Here is a 14688-nt window from a genome sequence, read left to right on the forward strand (position 1 = left end):
TGAGTGAAATGAGCAGAACTAGGAGATCATTATACACTTCAACAATAATACTATGAGGATCAATTCTGATGGAAGTGGCTCTCTTCAACACTGAGAGGATCCAAATCAGTTCCAATTGATCAATAATGAACAGAACCAGCTACACCCAGTGAAAGAACACTGCAAAATGAGTGTGGACCACAACACAGCATTTCCACTCTTTCTGTTATTGTTTGCTTGCATTTTTGTTTTTCTTCCCAGGTTATTTTTTACCTTCTTTCTAAAGTCAATTTTTCTTATGTAGCAAGACTTATGTATAAATATGTATACATATATTGTATTTAGCATATACATAACATATTTAACATGTATGGGACTACCTGCCATCTAGGAGAGGGGAATAGAGGGAAGGAGGGGAAAAGTTAGAACAGAAGTTTTTGCAAGGGCCAATGCTGAAAAATTACCCATGTGTATGTTTTGTCAATAAAAAGCTATAATAAAAAAAACTGAAAATTAAGTTCTATGATTCCAATTAGTTATCAGGGTGAATATTTTGTTAATACTATAAAACTTCAGTGTATAACAAAGGAGAAGTGTTGAATTTGAAGTTGAAAAGATTTAGATTCTAACACTTCCCAAAGTCAACCAGAAATTAAAACTCCATGGAATAAAAGTAATAACTTGATTTATTACAAGAAAAAAGCACACGATTATGGGAATGCTTTATGCTAAGGAGTTGACAATCTAAATGGAGGCTTGCATATTAAATAAGTAATATAAGTAAAACACAATCACTTTCAACCTATAAGGTTAAGCATACCTATAGTATCAATTCATACAGAACATACAAAAAATGATTTGCAAAATTTAACTCATACAGCAAGGCTATTAAACTCAAATAAAACAAATCACAACAGATTGTACAGGGACTCAACTTATCTATGTTCTAATTTTATTTATTTTATTAAACATTTCTTAATTGCATGTTAACCTTGATTGGCCTCACTAAAAAATTTAGCCAGCCATGAGTTTGACACCTCTATGACACAGTGTTCCAAAAGTGCTAGTGCAGTTTTAAGCCATTAAATCTTAAGTTTAATAATTAATATTAAATAGTTGTTTTCATAGACACACAGAATCTAATGCTTCACTGAAAAATTGAGGACAACCCTCTATTTCCCTTCTTCCCTCACATCATTTAGACATCTTCCCCCACTCTTCATTCATTTTTATTTCTGACAAAGAGGTAGCCTTCTACTCATTAAAGCCAAACTCTTTATATAGGCCCTTGATCCCATTCACTCCATTTTATGAATTTATCTTGAAGTTAGTCAAGAACAAATATACAATCTTTTGGATTCTTTTAATCTTTTAATATTGTTTTTCTCCTAAAATTTAAGTAATTTACATATCTCTTTATGTTAGTTCATTTCTAAAAAATCTAGCCAAAGCCATGGACTTTGTCCTTCTACTTTTTTGCTGTTCCTCAGAGAATATATTCTTTCTAGCATAGTTCTAAATATTCAAAATTCAGGTAAAATCAAATTTGTTGAATGGTTAACAGATGATTTTTGGAGGCAGATCTAGCAACTGCTTTAATGCTTACAGTACAGGAAACAATTTTTTTTGTATTTTGATTTTTTCTCTTAGATTACATTAAATGTTATTAGAAACAAAATATTCATAAACCTTTGCATTTTTTGAATTGATTATTTTTGTTTTTTAAAATTACTTTAATTTCCCAATACTTCCTTGGTCCTATCTGAACAAAAACAAAAAATAATTCAGTAGGATACAGAAATTAATAATAAGTAATATACTTTAACATTTATAAAATGCTTTATAGGGTTTACTTAATTTGATCCTCACAACCACATCAGGGTAGTAATTCAGGTAGTACAGATATTAACTACCACTTTACTGAAGAAATAGTCTCAGTGGATTTAAAGGATTTGCCTGTAATCATGCAATGAAGTATGAGAAATAGAATTCAGGACCAGATGGCCTCACTAGTTTCAAATCTGGTACCTTTTCCTCCACACCAGGGATTCTTAACTTTGGGTCTATAAATTTATTTGGCTTTATTGCTGTTGTTGTGTTTATATTTTGATAACTGTATATCACTATAACTAGCTTTCTTTACAATCCTATGTATATTATTAATTTAAAAATATAATTCTGAAAAGGAATCTATAGGTTTCACCAGACAAAGCATCCATAACATAAATCCCTGCTCTATATCAGGCTACCATAAAAATAACAATATATTTAAGAGCTTGCTAAATGTATATGGTGCACAACATGACTTTCAGTAAACCAAATCAATGTTGGAATAAGGTTTGTTGTTTTAATAAAAAAAGACTTCATCATAATAAATGGAAGCAAATACTCTGCCCAAAGATTTAATTTATAATATTCCTATTTATTTATTTTAGATGTCATTTTAATTATGTAATCTGCAGAGAAGGAGGCAGCCTGTACTAGTTAAAGGAGTTTCCTCACCTGGGAGTTCCCTATTCTAATGAAATCCCAGATCCAGTAATTATCAAATTTTCCAGTTATCAAATTTGCCATCTATACTCCCCCTCATTATATTCAACAGGGAACAAAAACATTCAGAGAGGGAAACTGAGGAGTTAATCTGTCCAGTTTTGAGACAATGTCCTATAGTCAATAAATAATTTCAACTAACCTATCACATTGAAGCCAGGCCTCCCCCCAACTTCACTTCACTCATGGGCTGTATCCCATTATTAGACTAACGTTTCTCCAAGGAAGGGATTTTGTGTTTGTACTCCTACTGACTCATTTCATTCATTCAATTTTAATATTCTCAAAAGTTTTACCAACCAAACTAAGGAAATCTGTGACTGCTACTTCCCAAAAGTTGAGGGAGATTGAGGCTTAAAACTAAATAAAACATCCCTCCCATCAGACTGTAAATTCCTTGAGGACAAGGCCTGTTTAGGTTTGGTGGGATTTTTTCCCCTAGCTATTAGCTAAGGATCTGGCATAGAGCAGGCTTTTCGTAAATGTTTGTTGACTGAATTATTATTTAAAGTATAAGAACCCATGCATAAATATTAGTAATAACTTATTTTACTTACTCTTTACTTACCTGTTAGAAGAACTAGGGGTAGAAAATATGTCAATGGCTGGTGCAGTCATTATACTTCCTGCTGAGGTGGATACAGGAGAGGCTGCAGTTGTTAAAGAGGTATGAGGTTTCTTTGCAAGTTCTTTTAGACGCTGTTCCTACAGAGGAAATATAAATCCAAAGAAGAAATTCAATTATATTGTCAGCATCTATCCAATGTTCAATTTCATATTGTTTATAAAGAATCACAGAAATACAAAGTTGGTAGGAATGTTGGAGGTCACTCAACTCAACATTCTCATTTTACCAAATAAGGAACTGAGACCAAAAAGTCAAATGATTTGCCAAGAGTCATATAAATATTGTGTCTGAGACAGGATTTGAACCTTCGCCTTTTTAACTCAAAGTTCAATACTCTACATCATGCTTATTTAATAATACATGCTTACAGTTTTCACTAAGATTACTATTTCTGACTTTAGTCTACATTTATTTTAAGAATGCTTACTTGTTTTTCCAATAAAGAGAAGGATACACTTGCCTTTAAAGCTTTTAAACGAGCTTGTTCTTCCTCTAAGGCTGCTTGCTTTTCCCTTTCATCCACTTTGGTTAGAGACAGGCCAGTACTTGCCAGGGAAGAAACAGCATTGGAAAGGGTTGTAGCCCTAGAATAATTAGACAGAGAATTGAAGATTGCTCATGTACTTCATATTACAATAAGTGGCAAGGGAAGAAATGATTTGATGTATTTCCAACATTTAATATAGTGTCTGGCATACGATAAGCTATACAATAATATACTAAATGCTTACTGGCTAACTACTAGAACACTACATATGTCAGATTCTCTCAATAATGTAAGTTTTCTAGATTGTTTTCTACTCCTTTTTCCTCATTATAGAATAAATTTCTGATAGGATAGTAGAAATGCTGGAAAATACAAGTGGATGTAAAAATAAAAGATCAACAAAAAGCATTTTTTAAAGGTTTAGTAATCTTTTAACAGGTAACATTAAAACCACACTTTAGACAACATAAATTAGTTGCTTCCTAAGTAAAATTTCACACAATTCACAAACATACAATTAAATTCCTTCATTTTATTACATTTGTACTATTATTACATAACATGTCAACATTGTGAGGGGAAAAACAGTTAAACATCGTCAGGCAGTGAGGGAACAAAAGACTATCAGAACCTGGTAACAAACAGCCTTCTATTTGGTCCTATCTTTCTGTAGGACCAAATACCATTCATTTCTGTTAAGATTCCATTAGTAGGAAAAAGCATTAAAATTTCATATTATCAATTTTATAATCCTAGTCACAAAAAGTCTCACAATTCTAACAGATTAAAAAATTATTGACATTCTGTTAATAAATTATATAAAATATTTTCAAAATAACATTCAAGGTTAGTACATTTTGTCTAGGCCATTTTTTCCAAGATGTTTTCTTTGAATCCATTAGACTTTTTTATCCTTTATTATTAATTTTATTAGAAAATTCAAAGAGGAAATTTGAAGGACGGAAGAAAAATTAAAATTGTTATATTATTGAGCACAATTCCCTCTAAAAATTAAGATTTACTATATAAAAAGGACAAATCCCATTAGCATGTAAATATATATCTAAATGTTCTTATACAAAAATCCCTTTTAAAAAATGCAAAATTCCCATAAATTATAACACTGTCTAAGAATTCAATAGCAACATGAAAGCATTTTAATCACTTATTAGATATATTAAAATTAGACATATAATGGAAATAGTAAGGCATAGAGGATTCATACAACTATTTAATTACTTAAGATGGCTATAACTTGGTATTATTAAAATGATTTTGAAATTAAAGCAATAAACTACCATTTGGAATAAAAATATCAAAGTAAAACTTTTAAAAAGCACCTGCTTGCAGCTGTTGAATCTTTGATTTTTTTTCCTTCCAAGGAGGCTAAATGTTGTTCCAAAGCATCAAGAAGACTGCTGGGAGCCTGAATAAAAAATGAAATGATGAAAAATTTCACAAATGAATAGGACTAACTAAACACAAATGACATAATATGGCAAGACTGATCAAAGTATAAATTACTCATTTATGAAGTATAGTTTCTTTTACTGCCATAAAGAATTCTCATTTTTTTTATTGGAAAAATAGCCATGGTCAGTGTTAAAAATTTTAGTATTGGAACAATTGAGGGTTAAATGATATCCCCCCCCCAAATAAGTTATGATATCCATTTAAAATAGACATTAAGTTGGGATACCATATAAAAAAAACATATACTGCATCTCTTATAAAAATCCTATAATCCCACAATTCTCTAAGATTTTTCCAAAAGGTTTAAATTCTAACATGACATTGTCCTTGGCTATTGTCATCTTTCTCTCTTCCTGTAAGAAGATGAAACACTTGCTGGTTGAAGCTGTTTTTGATTCTTTTGATCCATTCGTTGTAGTCATTAATTTACACTAAACTAAAAGAAATGTGTACATCCTTTCATCCTGTCAGTTCCTGGTTTTTTTTTTTAAACATAAACAATGGATCTGACTGAATTTGTTTTAACTGCACACTATTTTTATTTATTATTGTTCTTCCAGGTAGTTTTATTTTACCTACTTTTCTTCTAGCAAGCTGGTGATGTGACTCCACACCACAACTAACCTGGAAATAATTGCAAGGCAACAAGAATTATTTCTTTTTTGTTAAAATGTAGTTGGTTTTGTTTTTTATGTTTTTTGTTAATTTGTGTATGTGATCCTACTATTCCCAGTGACTAGCAGGGCATCTGGCACATATTGTTTCACAAACTGACTCAAACTATTTTTGATATCCAGCATGAGGCCACAGTGTAGTTTACTTTGGCTGTTCTCATTCCTTACTCTTAAAACCATATTTTCCAATATATTTTTTACCGTCCTCCCCTATGTATACCTTCGTGTTCAAATCACCAAGTATTAAAGTATATACTAATTTAATTGAATAGTCTTAATAAGATCACCACACAATTTTTCTGCTTCTTCATATTCTGCAATCATTATTAGCAGTTAAGTTGCAAACAATTTCAGTTTTTGAAAAATTGTAATAATATCTCCTTATTTTCCCCGATTTCCTCTTTCTACTCCTCCCAAAGAGATTCTATGACAAAGAAGCTTTATTTTCTTAAGAGAAAAACAATTATATAAATCAACCAATATAACCAATTAACACTGGGAGAAAAATATAACAATATATGAAATGGGGAGGATTCTGGAAAGGAGGAAGGAGGTCAGAAAATCTAAGCTCTCCAGGTTTCCCCCATAAATAAAACAAAATTATGCCTCAGGATAAACAAAGACTGTTAGAAAACAAATAAAATAGGGCTAGTAATCACTGATCTCTGGGTCAAAGATTCAATCAAGAAATTCAATCTACATTATGTCAGCCATATTAATAGTTTTAGGTGTATGTCTATGTATGTGTGTATGTATGCACGTGTGCATATGTGTATGTGTGTTTGTATATACAAATTTATGTATGTATCTATGTAAATAAGTATACTTAAATATACCTATGCTTAATTGTAGCCTGGGGAAGGGGAAGGAGAGGAGGGAAATGAGAAGGTAAAAAAGACTAAAGTAAAAAGTGCACAGAAGAGAACAAGAGAATAACTGATAAACAAAGATGGACAGTCATTAATATACAATGTCTGCTACTATTATATATGCTTTCTTTAAATGGAATTTTTTTGATAATATATTTCAAATCATCTCTGATGTTTTGTTGAGCACATGACAATCTTTTTTCTTTTTTTCATCACTTTTTGTATTTTGTTTTACCTTATTTTATATTTAGTTGAAAATAAATAAATGAATTTGATTTAAAAAGAAAATATATGCATTGTTTTTCCAATTGTAGACCAAAAAGTGGAGGGATAGAGGGAAAAGGGGATTGTCTTCTTATATGAATAATAATAATGATGATAATAATAGCTAATATTTAGTGCTTATTATGTGCTAGGCACTGGACTTAGTGCTTTGTTCAGATACTCATTATTATCTCATTTGATTATTACAACAACCCTTCAAAGCAGCTGCTGCTGTTATCCCTATTTAACAAATAAGAGAAACAGAGAGGTTGAGTGACTTGCTCAGGATAAACTTGCTCAGCTAGTAAGTGTTTGAGGCCAAGTTTGAACTTAGATCTTCCAGTCTCTAGGCCCGGTGTTCTATCCACCATGCCATTCAACTGCCAAAGTTATATATCATATAACAAGTCAGTATTATAAGTTGTAACATAATATGGCTTTGGTTACTTTGGAGCTGTTCTTTCCATTTGTCACCACCGTACATATCATTTTATTTTGGCTCAATTTAACTTCACTTTGCATTAATTCATTTAAGTCTTTTCTCTGAATTCATCATATTCATTATTTCTTTCAACACAAGATGTCATTATATTCGTACAGTACAATTTGTCACTTCTCAATTGATGGGCATCTCTTTGTTTCCAGTTCTTTGCTACTACAAAAAATGCTACTATAAATATTTCAATGTGTATAACGCCTTTCTTTTTGTCCATGACTTCCTTGGGGTACATGCTTAGCAAAGGAATCTCTGGGTGAAAGAATAAGGTCATTTAAATTACTTCATTTGCATAATTCCAAATTGCTTTCCTTTATAATTATATTAATTACTAGCACCAACAATGATATACTCTTGTACTGGTCTCTCCACAATCTCTCCAAAATTGATTATTACCTTCATTTATCTTTATTTGTGGAGGATGTGGTGGTTTTGATTTACATATTTATTATTAATGATTTGTAATATTCTTACACAAGGCTGTGAAATTTGCAATTCTGCTTTTGTGAACTACTTGTTCATAGACTTTGACCACTTACATACTGGAGAAAGATTTTTGGTCTTAAGTATTTCTGTGAGCTGTCTACATTATCCTGGATATCCAACTTTTATTGAGAAATCTGATACAAATATATTTTTCTCCCAAAAATCACTTCCCCTCTTACCCTGACTTTAGTTTGTACAAAAGTTTTTCAATTTTATGTAATCAAAACTTGGTAATATCTTTTATATTACCTCTACCCTTCCTTGTTTAAGAATTCATCTCCTACCCACAGATTTAAAAGGTACAGAATCTGGTTCTCTTCTATTTTTTCTAATATGAGGGTTAGTATTCATAGCACCCATTTTAAATTTATTATGGACTATGATGCAAAATGTTCTTTGTGTAAATAACTACTGAGCTGACTATAATTCACAATTATGAAATGTATCCACTGCAATGACGCTTCTTCTTACCTTAGGATATTTGATAAAGCTAATTGTATCTCCTTTATCTGCTTTTCCAAGGAAAACTGGTGAGCCACTATTCCATTTAGTTGCATTTCCTTTTATATTTTGATTTTTATTAGTAGGAAAAATACAAGACTGCTATGATTCAGTTCCTCCAATATATTACCTGATACTAAATAAGGATCTCATACTGGGAATATTGACAACTAATTTAATATTTGTAGATGGGCTAAATTTTGGAAAATTGCTACTTCAATGTGCAAAGATAGCAAATTTTACAATGAGGTATAATTTCAAAGAAACAGTGAATTCAACAGATTTAGAAGACTTAAGCTTACACTTCAGATCTAAATTTATTAATTAAGTGACCCTGGAGAAATTATCTCAGAATCTTAGTTTACTCATCTGTAAGATGTGGAATAAAAATTTTAAAAAAATACTTTCATTACCCACTTAATAAAGCTGAAAGGAAACTTCAAATTATGAATTGCTACATATATGGGACTGTTTTTTAAAAAAGCAAACGCTGTGAAACAATGTAAATTTGTCAAGAATAGCTTCTTGGAGAGGCAGGATAAGGGGAGAGAAGTAGCCTAATAGGAGAAGACCAAGATTCAAGGTAGCCTAATGGCCGAGTGAGCCTAGCTAAATCATTTAATGTCTCAATGCTCCAGAAAAGACAATAAGATGCAGATCCACTGCTGATTTACATTTGTAAGTGGAAGTTTCCTACGTTAAAGAAATCACAGATATAAGCAAAGAAAAGTATTTTTAGAATACACTATACACAATGTATACTCACATATCCTAAAATTAGATCCAAAGATTTCCTAGAGATAGGGACTCAAGAACAACTTTAAAAACATAACACTCAGTAAAACACTAAAACTCTTCACTAATATTTGTGCCTTCTACTGTACTACACCAAAAACAAGACTGTCAGTATCTACTATGACTTCAATACAAACACAACCTCTCTCTCTTCATTCCTTAATTTCGCTATCTATATATAACTGAGAATCCTCACAATAACATAAAAATATTTGGACTACACCAAAATAACATCGAGCAGATCAACTGCTATATAGACTATTAAGCATATATGAACACATTTACTGTGCAGATTTTTTCCTCTTGAGTAAATTAAGGAAAAAAATTAGACTGTAACACAGCAAAATTCTGAAATGATAGAACCTCAATTTAAAATGGTAGTCATTACAATCAGATTTTCTTCTTCTAATTTTTAAGTTTTTTATTTAATAAAAATTTTCTTTCCTCTGAACACCTACCCAATATATAGAGAAAAAAAAAAACATTAAAAGAATTCACCCAATACAAATAGAGTTGCATATAAACAACACTAAAGTTAAACACATAAAGGTTACAAATAATTTAATTTAATGGTTGGTTAGTTCTACCTCTAGTCTGACTTTTTAATTATAGTACAGGGTGTTTGCTTATGCAGAAAACACCGATTGCCCTATGACCTTACTCTAACCCATCAAATTTAACTTAGAATCTCCAATGCCAAAAATCACTAAATATTCTATAGAGTAAAATACATCCTTATCTCCATGTCTACATGCAAAATGCATAACACATTTAAGTAATCTATATAAAAGTTCAGATTAATTAATTTTTAGGCAACTCTAAAGAAATTATAATCAGCTTTGGTAAAGGAAATGTCCATACCAAAAGAACAATAAATTAAGAAATTAGTTTAAGGAAATCAATGTTTCAGAGTAACACTGCATATGACTAAGGGAAGATTGAAAGCTGAGTAGACACAGAAAAACTAAAAGGATGCTAGACAATAATCCAAAGCAATGTAAAACAGAAGCTGTTGACGCACAGGCCAGGACATGAGACTAATACATTTTTTTCTCCAGATCATACCATTCAAAATGCAAAAAACAATTAAAAAAAAAAAAAAGAAAGAAAAAAAAGATAAAACTTAGTACAAAAGCACGAGCTAATATCAAGATTCTAATAGCAAAGTTAATTAATTTCCTGCCATTTTTAAATATTCATGTACCATGTATCATTAGGTAACTGAGTAGCCAACAAAAGGAAATAAATAATTGGATAAATTAAGATGCATATTATAGGTAAATGTATACATGTTAAATGGATGTGGCTATAAAACCATACATGCTTTAATCATAGGGCTAATTAATTTTTTGATCTACACACAGCAAATCTGAATCATCCTTGTGATAAGGAAGTAATTTGTCCTTCAATTGAAGTCTTGTTAATAGCACAGGACAGCCAAAATTGTGGCTGGCCAACACACATAACAGAATTCTTGTCTTTCAAATTTGCTTGTCCATATGTTATTGTATAGATTGTTCATGTTCTGCTTATTTCATCCTGTACCAATTCATAAAGTATTTCCCATCTTTCTCTGAAACCATCCCTCTGGTGATTTGTCAGGGCATTCCATAATATTCATATATCACAATTTATTCACCTGTTACTCAATTAATGCATAGAGCTCAGCCTTTTTTTGAGGAAGAGTCTTTAGTTACTATGTCCCACTAATAATATTATGGGAAATTTTCCATAAGAGGAAAAGGATGTGGTAAATCCCTTCCCTCCTTACAACTCAAATTGAAATAAAGGAAAATGTGGCCATAGCTCAATGGGCTCCAAATACTCTAAGAGTTACAACAAATTTAATTCAAACATAGATTTATAAAGTGTCAAAGGGAAATGTAAAGTTCAGATAAGATGCAGTTCCTGCCCTCACAAAGCATATAGTCTACTAGGATACTGAGAAGCCAAATAACTATAATACTGTAAATATAATAAAAGCAGAAAAAATGCAAGCAAAATGCTCCATGAATTCTTGAAGAAAGTCACCACAGAGGGACAGCTTCATGAAAAAGGCCAGACTGGAGCTGAGTTTTTAAAGAATGAGAAAACATTCAACAATTTTACCAAATAATAACTATAAGCTATTTTTAAAATTTTAAAAATAAATAACTATAATAACAATTTAAAGCAGCGTATCATAAAAAAACAATGCATTATACACTGCCTCCTAATATTATTTGGTATAAACTATTATATTTTTACTTTTAAAATAAATTTTATTGATATCTTTTGCTTTGTTCATCAGATTTAACTTCCAGCATCCTTCTTGTCCTAGTTAAGAGAGCCATCCTGTCTCACAAATAAAAATTTTATAATGGAAAGACAAAATGTAATGTTTTTAAGTATTCAGCCTCCAATTAATATATACAAAATAGATTTTATAAGAAAACTACTATGTTCTTACTGATATTTTAATCCAACTTCTTAAAGGCTAAATTCTCCCCAGAATTGGAGTCACTTACAGCAAATAGGAAATGACACAGTGAAATTAAGTTCTTAATTGTCTCAGGACAAACTCTGTTAGGGTTGGCAAGTGCAGAGGACAGTCTATTAAGGAACAGTTGTACAGCTAGTCTGAGGGTGGGTATGAAGTCTGGTATACATATTTGTGGCAATGGCCATAAATCTCTTTACTCCTTAGAAGAAGGTATGAGAAGAGAAGTGGCAAATAGATAGTCTGGGGGAGGCAAGTTTCTTTCAGAGGCTACATAACAATGGAACTTGGGGATGGTGGCCAAGGACTCGGTAAATGAACTAGCACAAATCTAGACTAGAGGAACATCCACAGAGAAGGAGCAAACCCTAAAGGCTCCATCATGTCAGTGTCCTGGGGAAAATGCTCTAGTTACACCATCTTAGTGATGGCTTTACAAAATGCTGTATAATTTTATTCATTTTTTAATAACATAGTAAGATTTTTCTGCATGATCCCTCTTATGTTCTTCTTTCCATAAAATCTTTCAATTTCCCTTCACTGCAGTTTTATATCCTATATAATAAAAGTATATATTATCCTTCAAAAAACAAACAAAAAACCCCAGCGTATTACCTGTGAAAGATCTGGTATATCGCCTCTGTCAATACCAACTTGCTGTAAGAAGAAAAAGCATTATATTTAAATCAACTTTTTATATGTACAAGTAAAACTACTAGAAAATGGCATTTATTCAAAAATATCATGACTACAACAGTTTGTGGTGTAGTGGGAAAAAAAGTTCTATACTTATAGTTAAACCTGGCCTCACAGTCTGTTGATTCTCTCAATAACCACATGGGCAAATTGCTTTTTTCTTAGTCTGCTTTCTCACCTAGAAAATAGGCAATAATACTTGTACTACTTAAAACCTTACTGGGTTTATGAGGAAAGCATTTTGTAAACTCTAAATTTATTTTTTTTTATATATACACACACACACATATACATACATATATATGAGAATGTTTTTTTATTAAAATATCAATATTACAGAAGTACAGATAAGAAGAAAAATGATCTCAAAAAATAAATTTACAGAATTTGTTATTTATAGTTATCGACTACTCTTTAGCAACTAAATGTTTTCAGTTATCTAAGAAAGAAAACCAGGACTAGAATCACATTCAAAAGTGCCCATCAACCTTACCAGCAATACTGCTATTTGCATAGTTATAATCCAAATATATATTACAACAAATCCAGTCTCATATATGCCACATGTTGATCATGATAATGAAGATAATTCACACTTTTATAGTGCTTAAGAGATTCTTAAGATACTTTGCTTAAAAATAATTCTGTAAATATAAATATTATAATAAGAAAAAAGTAACCTCTTTCAACCAAGAAAAGCAGGAAAAATTATTAAGGAGCCCAGCGATTTCCCACTTAAAAGTATCAAGTAATTTAGTATTATTTGCACCAGTGATATTCAAAGTTGGTCTACAAAGTTATGTGGTTATGCATGGTACTTGCAATGAAATTTACCTAAGAACAATCATGTACAAGTAGGTTCAATTTCACACAGGCAGAAGTCCAAAACACCTGCTTGGAACCAGAGTAATCTGCTTGATCCTAGTCTGAACCTTTAGACAACACAATTTAAAGGGTTATGTTAAATTATAGATAATTTTACCTCTGCCACTTTTAGGAACTCAGAGATCCTTGTCATTCTAGTCAAAAACTTCTTATAGATGTCAAGGCCTTCTTTGCACTGGTTCTTTTTCATATCAAAATATTTTTCTGTGAAAGAAAAAAGCCATTTCATATACTTTAACCAAAATGAATATAAGAATTCTGTTTCAATTTATAACTTTATCAGCACATTATATATATATATATATATATATATATATATATATATATATATAACACATACTTAAAACTAGCGTTTCATAAGCTTTTGGCTTAAGTCAAGTTATTCCACTTCTTGGCAATGGAAAACTAAATCTACCTTATTCATTCTTCTACCATTGCTTAAAATATACCTAAAGTATGCATATAACTTGAAATCCCAGATCATGGCTATTTTCATTCATATATATATATCATGCTTTTAATGATCCAGACCTGTGGTTTTATCCACTTTAAGATGATCCTATGAGGATACTTTGACTTACCTTCTTTAAGTGGTTATTTTAACAATAAACTGGGGAAAGACTGATAAATGTCTTGGAAGATACAAAGTTAAACTAGCACAACAATTAAGATTTTCTCTCTATGAAGGTGACCTCATATTCTTGAAAGTTGTGCCAATAGAGTTTATAAATTTCATAAAGTTATATCCCTGATGGTCTTTTTTCTTGTTTTTATCACACTGAGAGGAAAAAAAGCCCCGTTTTAGGAAAGTCATTTCTAGGTTGGACAGTGTGCAGGGGAAGGCAAAAATGGTGACAAAGAGTCACGAGATCCTGCCACTCAAAGACACTCTGAAGGAAATGGGAATGTTTGTTTAGCCTGATGAAGACTCAAAGGGAACAATGTTGGATGTGTTCAAATATGTGAAGACTTGTTATAGAGAAGAGAGACAAAATTTGTTCTGTCTAATCTGAGAAGGACAGAACTAGAAGCAATAAAGAGAAGATTTACATGGATTGTGAGCAAAAACTGTTTTAACAATTAGAGCTATCCGGAATTGGAATAGGCTTTCTTAGTAAATAATGTATTTCCCCTGCCTTAGAAGTATTCAAGTAAGAGCAAGACACTTTATGTTGGGTCTCTTTTAAGAGAGGATTCTTATTAAGAGATGAAACAGATTTGATTGCCTTTGGGTTCCTTTCTACAAAGATTATATACAATGCCTACCAATGCTGTCTGCAACTATTCTGCAACTTACTGACAGTTTAAGAAAGTTTATCTGAGGCAGTGAGACTGACTTGCCTAGAGTCACAGAGATTTAAAAAGAGTAGACTTTTGACTATGGTTTTTCTCAACTATGAGGTCTGACCTCTACTATGCTATGATG

General features: G+C 31.3%; 1 protein-coding gene across 19 annotated transcripts in view; it reads right to left on the reverse strand.

Moving 5' to 3' along the window:
* Nucleotides 1-14688, reverse strand: part of PICALM (phosphatidylinositol binding clathrin assembly protein) — a 126692-nt gene that overhangs the window by 49959 nt on the left and 62045 nt on the right. For all 19 annotated transcript variants that reach the window (XM_031961897.1, XM_031961896.1, XM_031961894.1 and 16 more), the window contains exons 7-11: nucleotides 13360-13466; nucleotides 12297-12338; nucleotides 4985-5070; nucleotides 3618-3741; nucleotides 3098-3234 (exon numbers count right to left, since the gene is read on the reverse strand). In XM_031961897.1, the coding sequence (XP_031817757.1) occupies nucleotides 3098-3234; nucleotides 3618-3741; nucleotides 4985-5070; nucleotides 12297-12338; nucleotides 13360-13466 (496 nt within the window). The remainder of the gene's footprint in view (nucleotides 1-3097; nucleotides 3235-3617; nucleotides 3742-4984; nucleotides 5071-12296; nucleotides 12339-13359; nucleotides 13467-14688) is intronic.

Source organism: Sarcophilus harrisii, chromosome 3 (genome assembly GCF_902635505.1).
Source record: "Sarcophilus harrisii chromosome 3, mSarHar1.11, whole genome shotgun sequence".
Classification (NCBI taxonomy): Eukaryota; Metazoa; Chordata; class Mammalia; order Dasyuromorphia; family Dasyuridae; genus Sarcophilus; species Sarcophilus harrisii.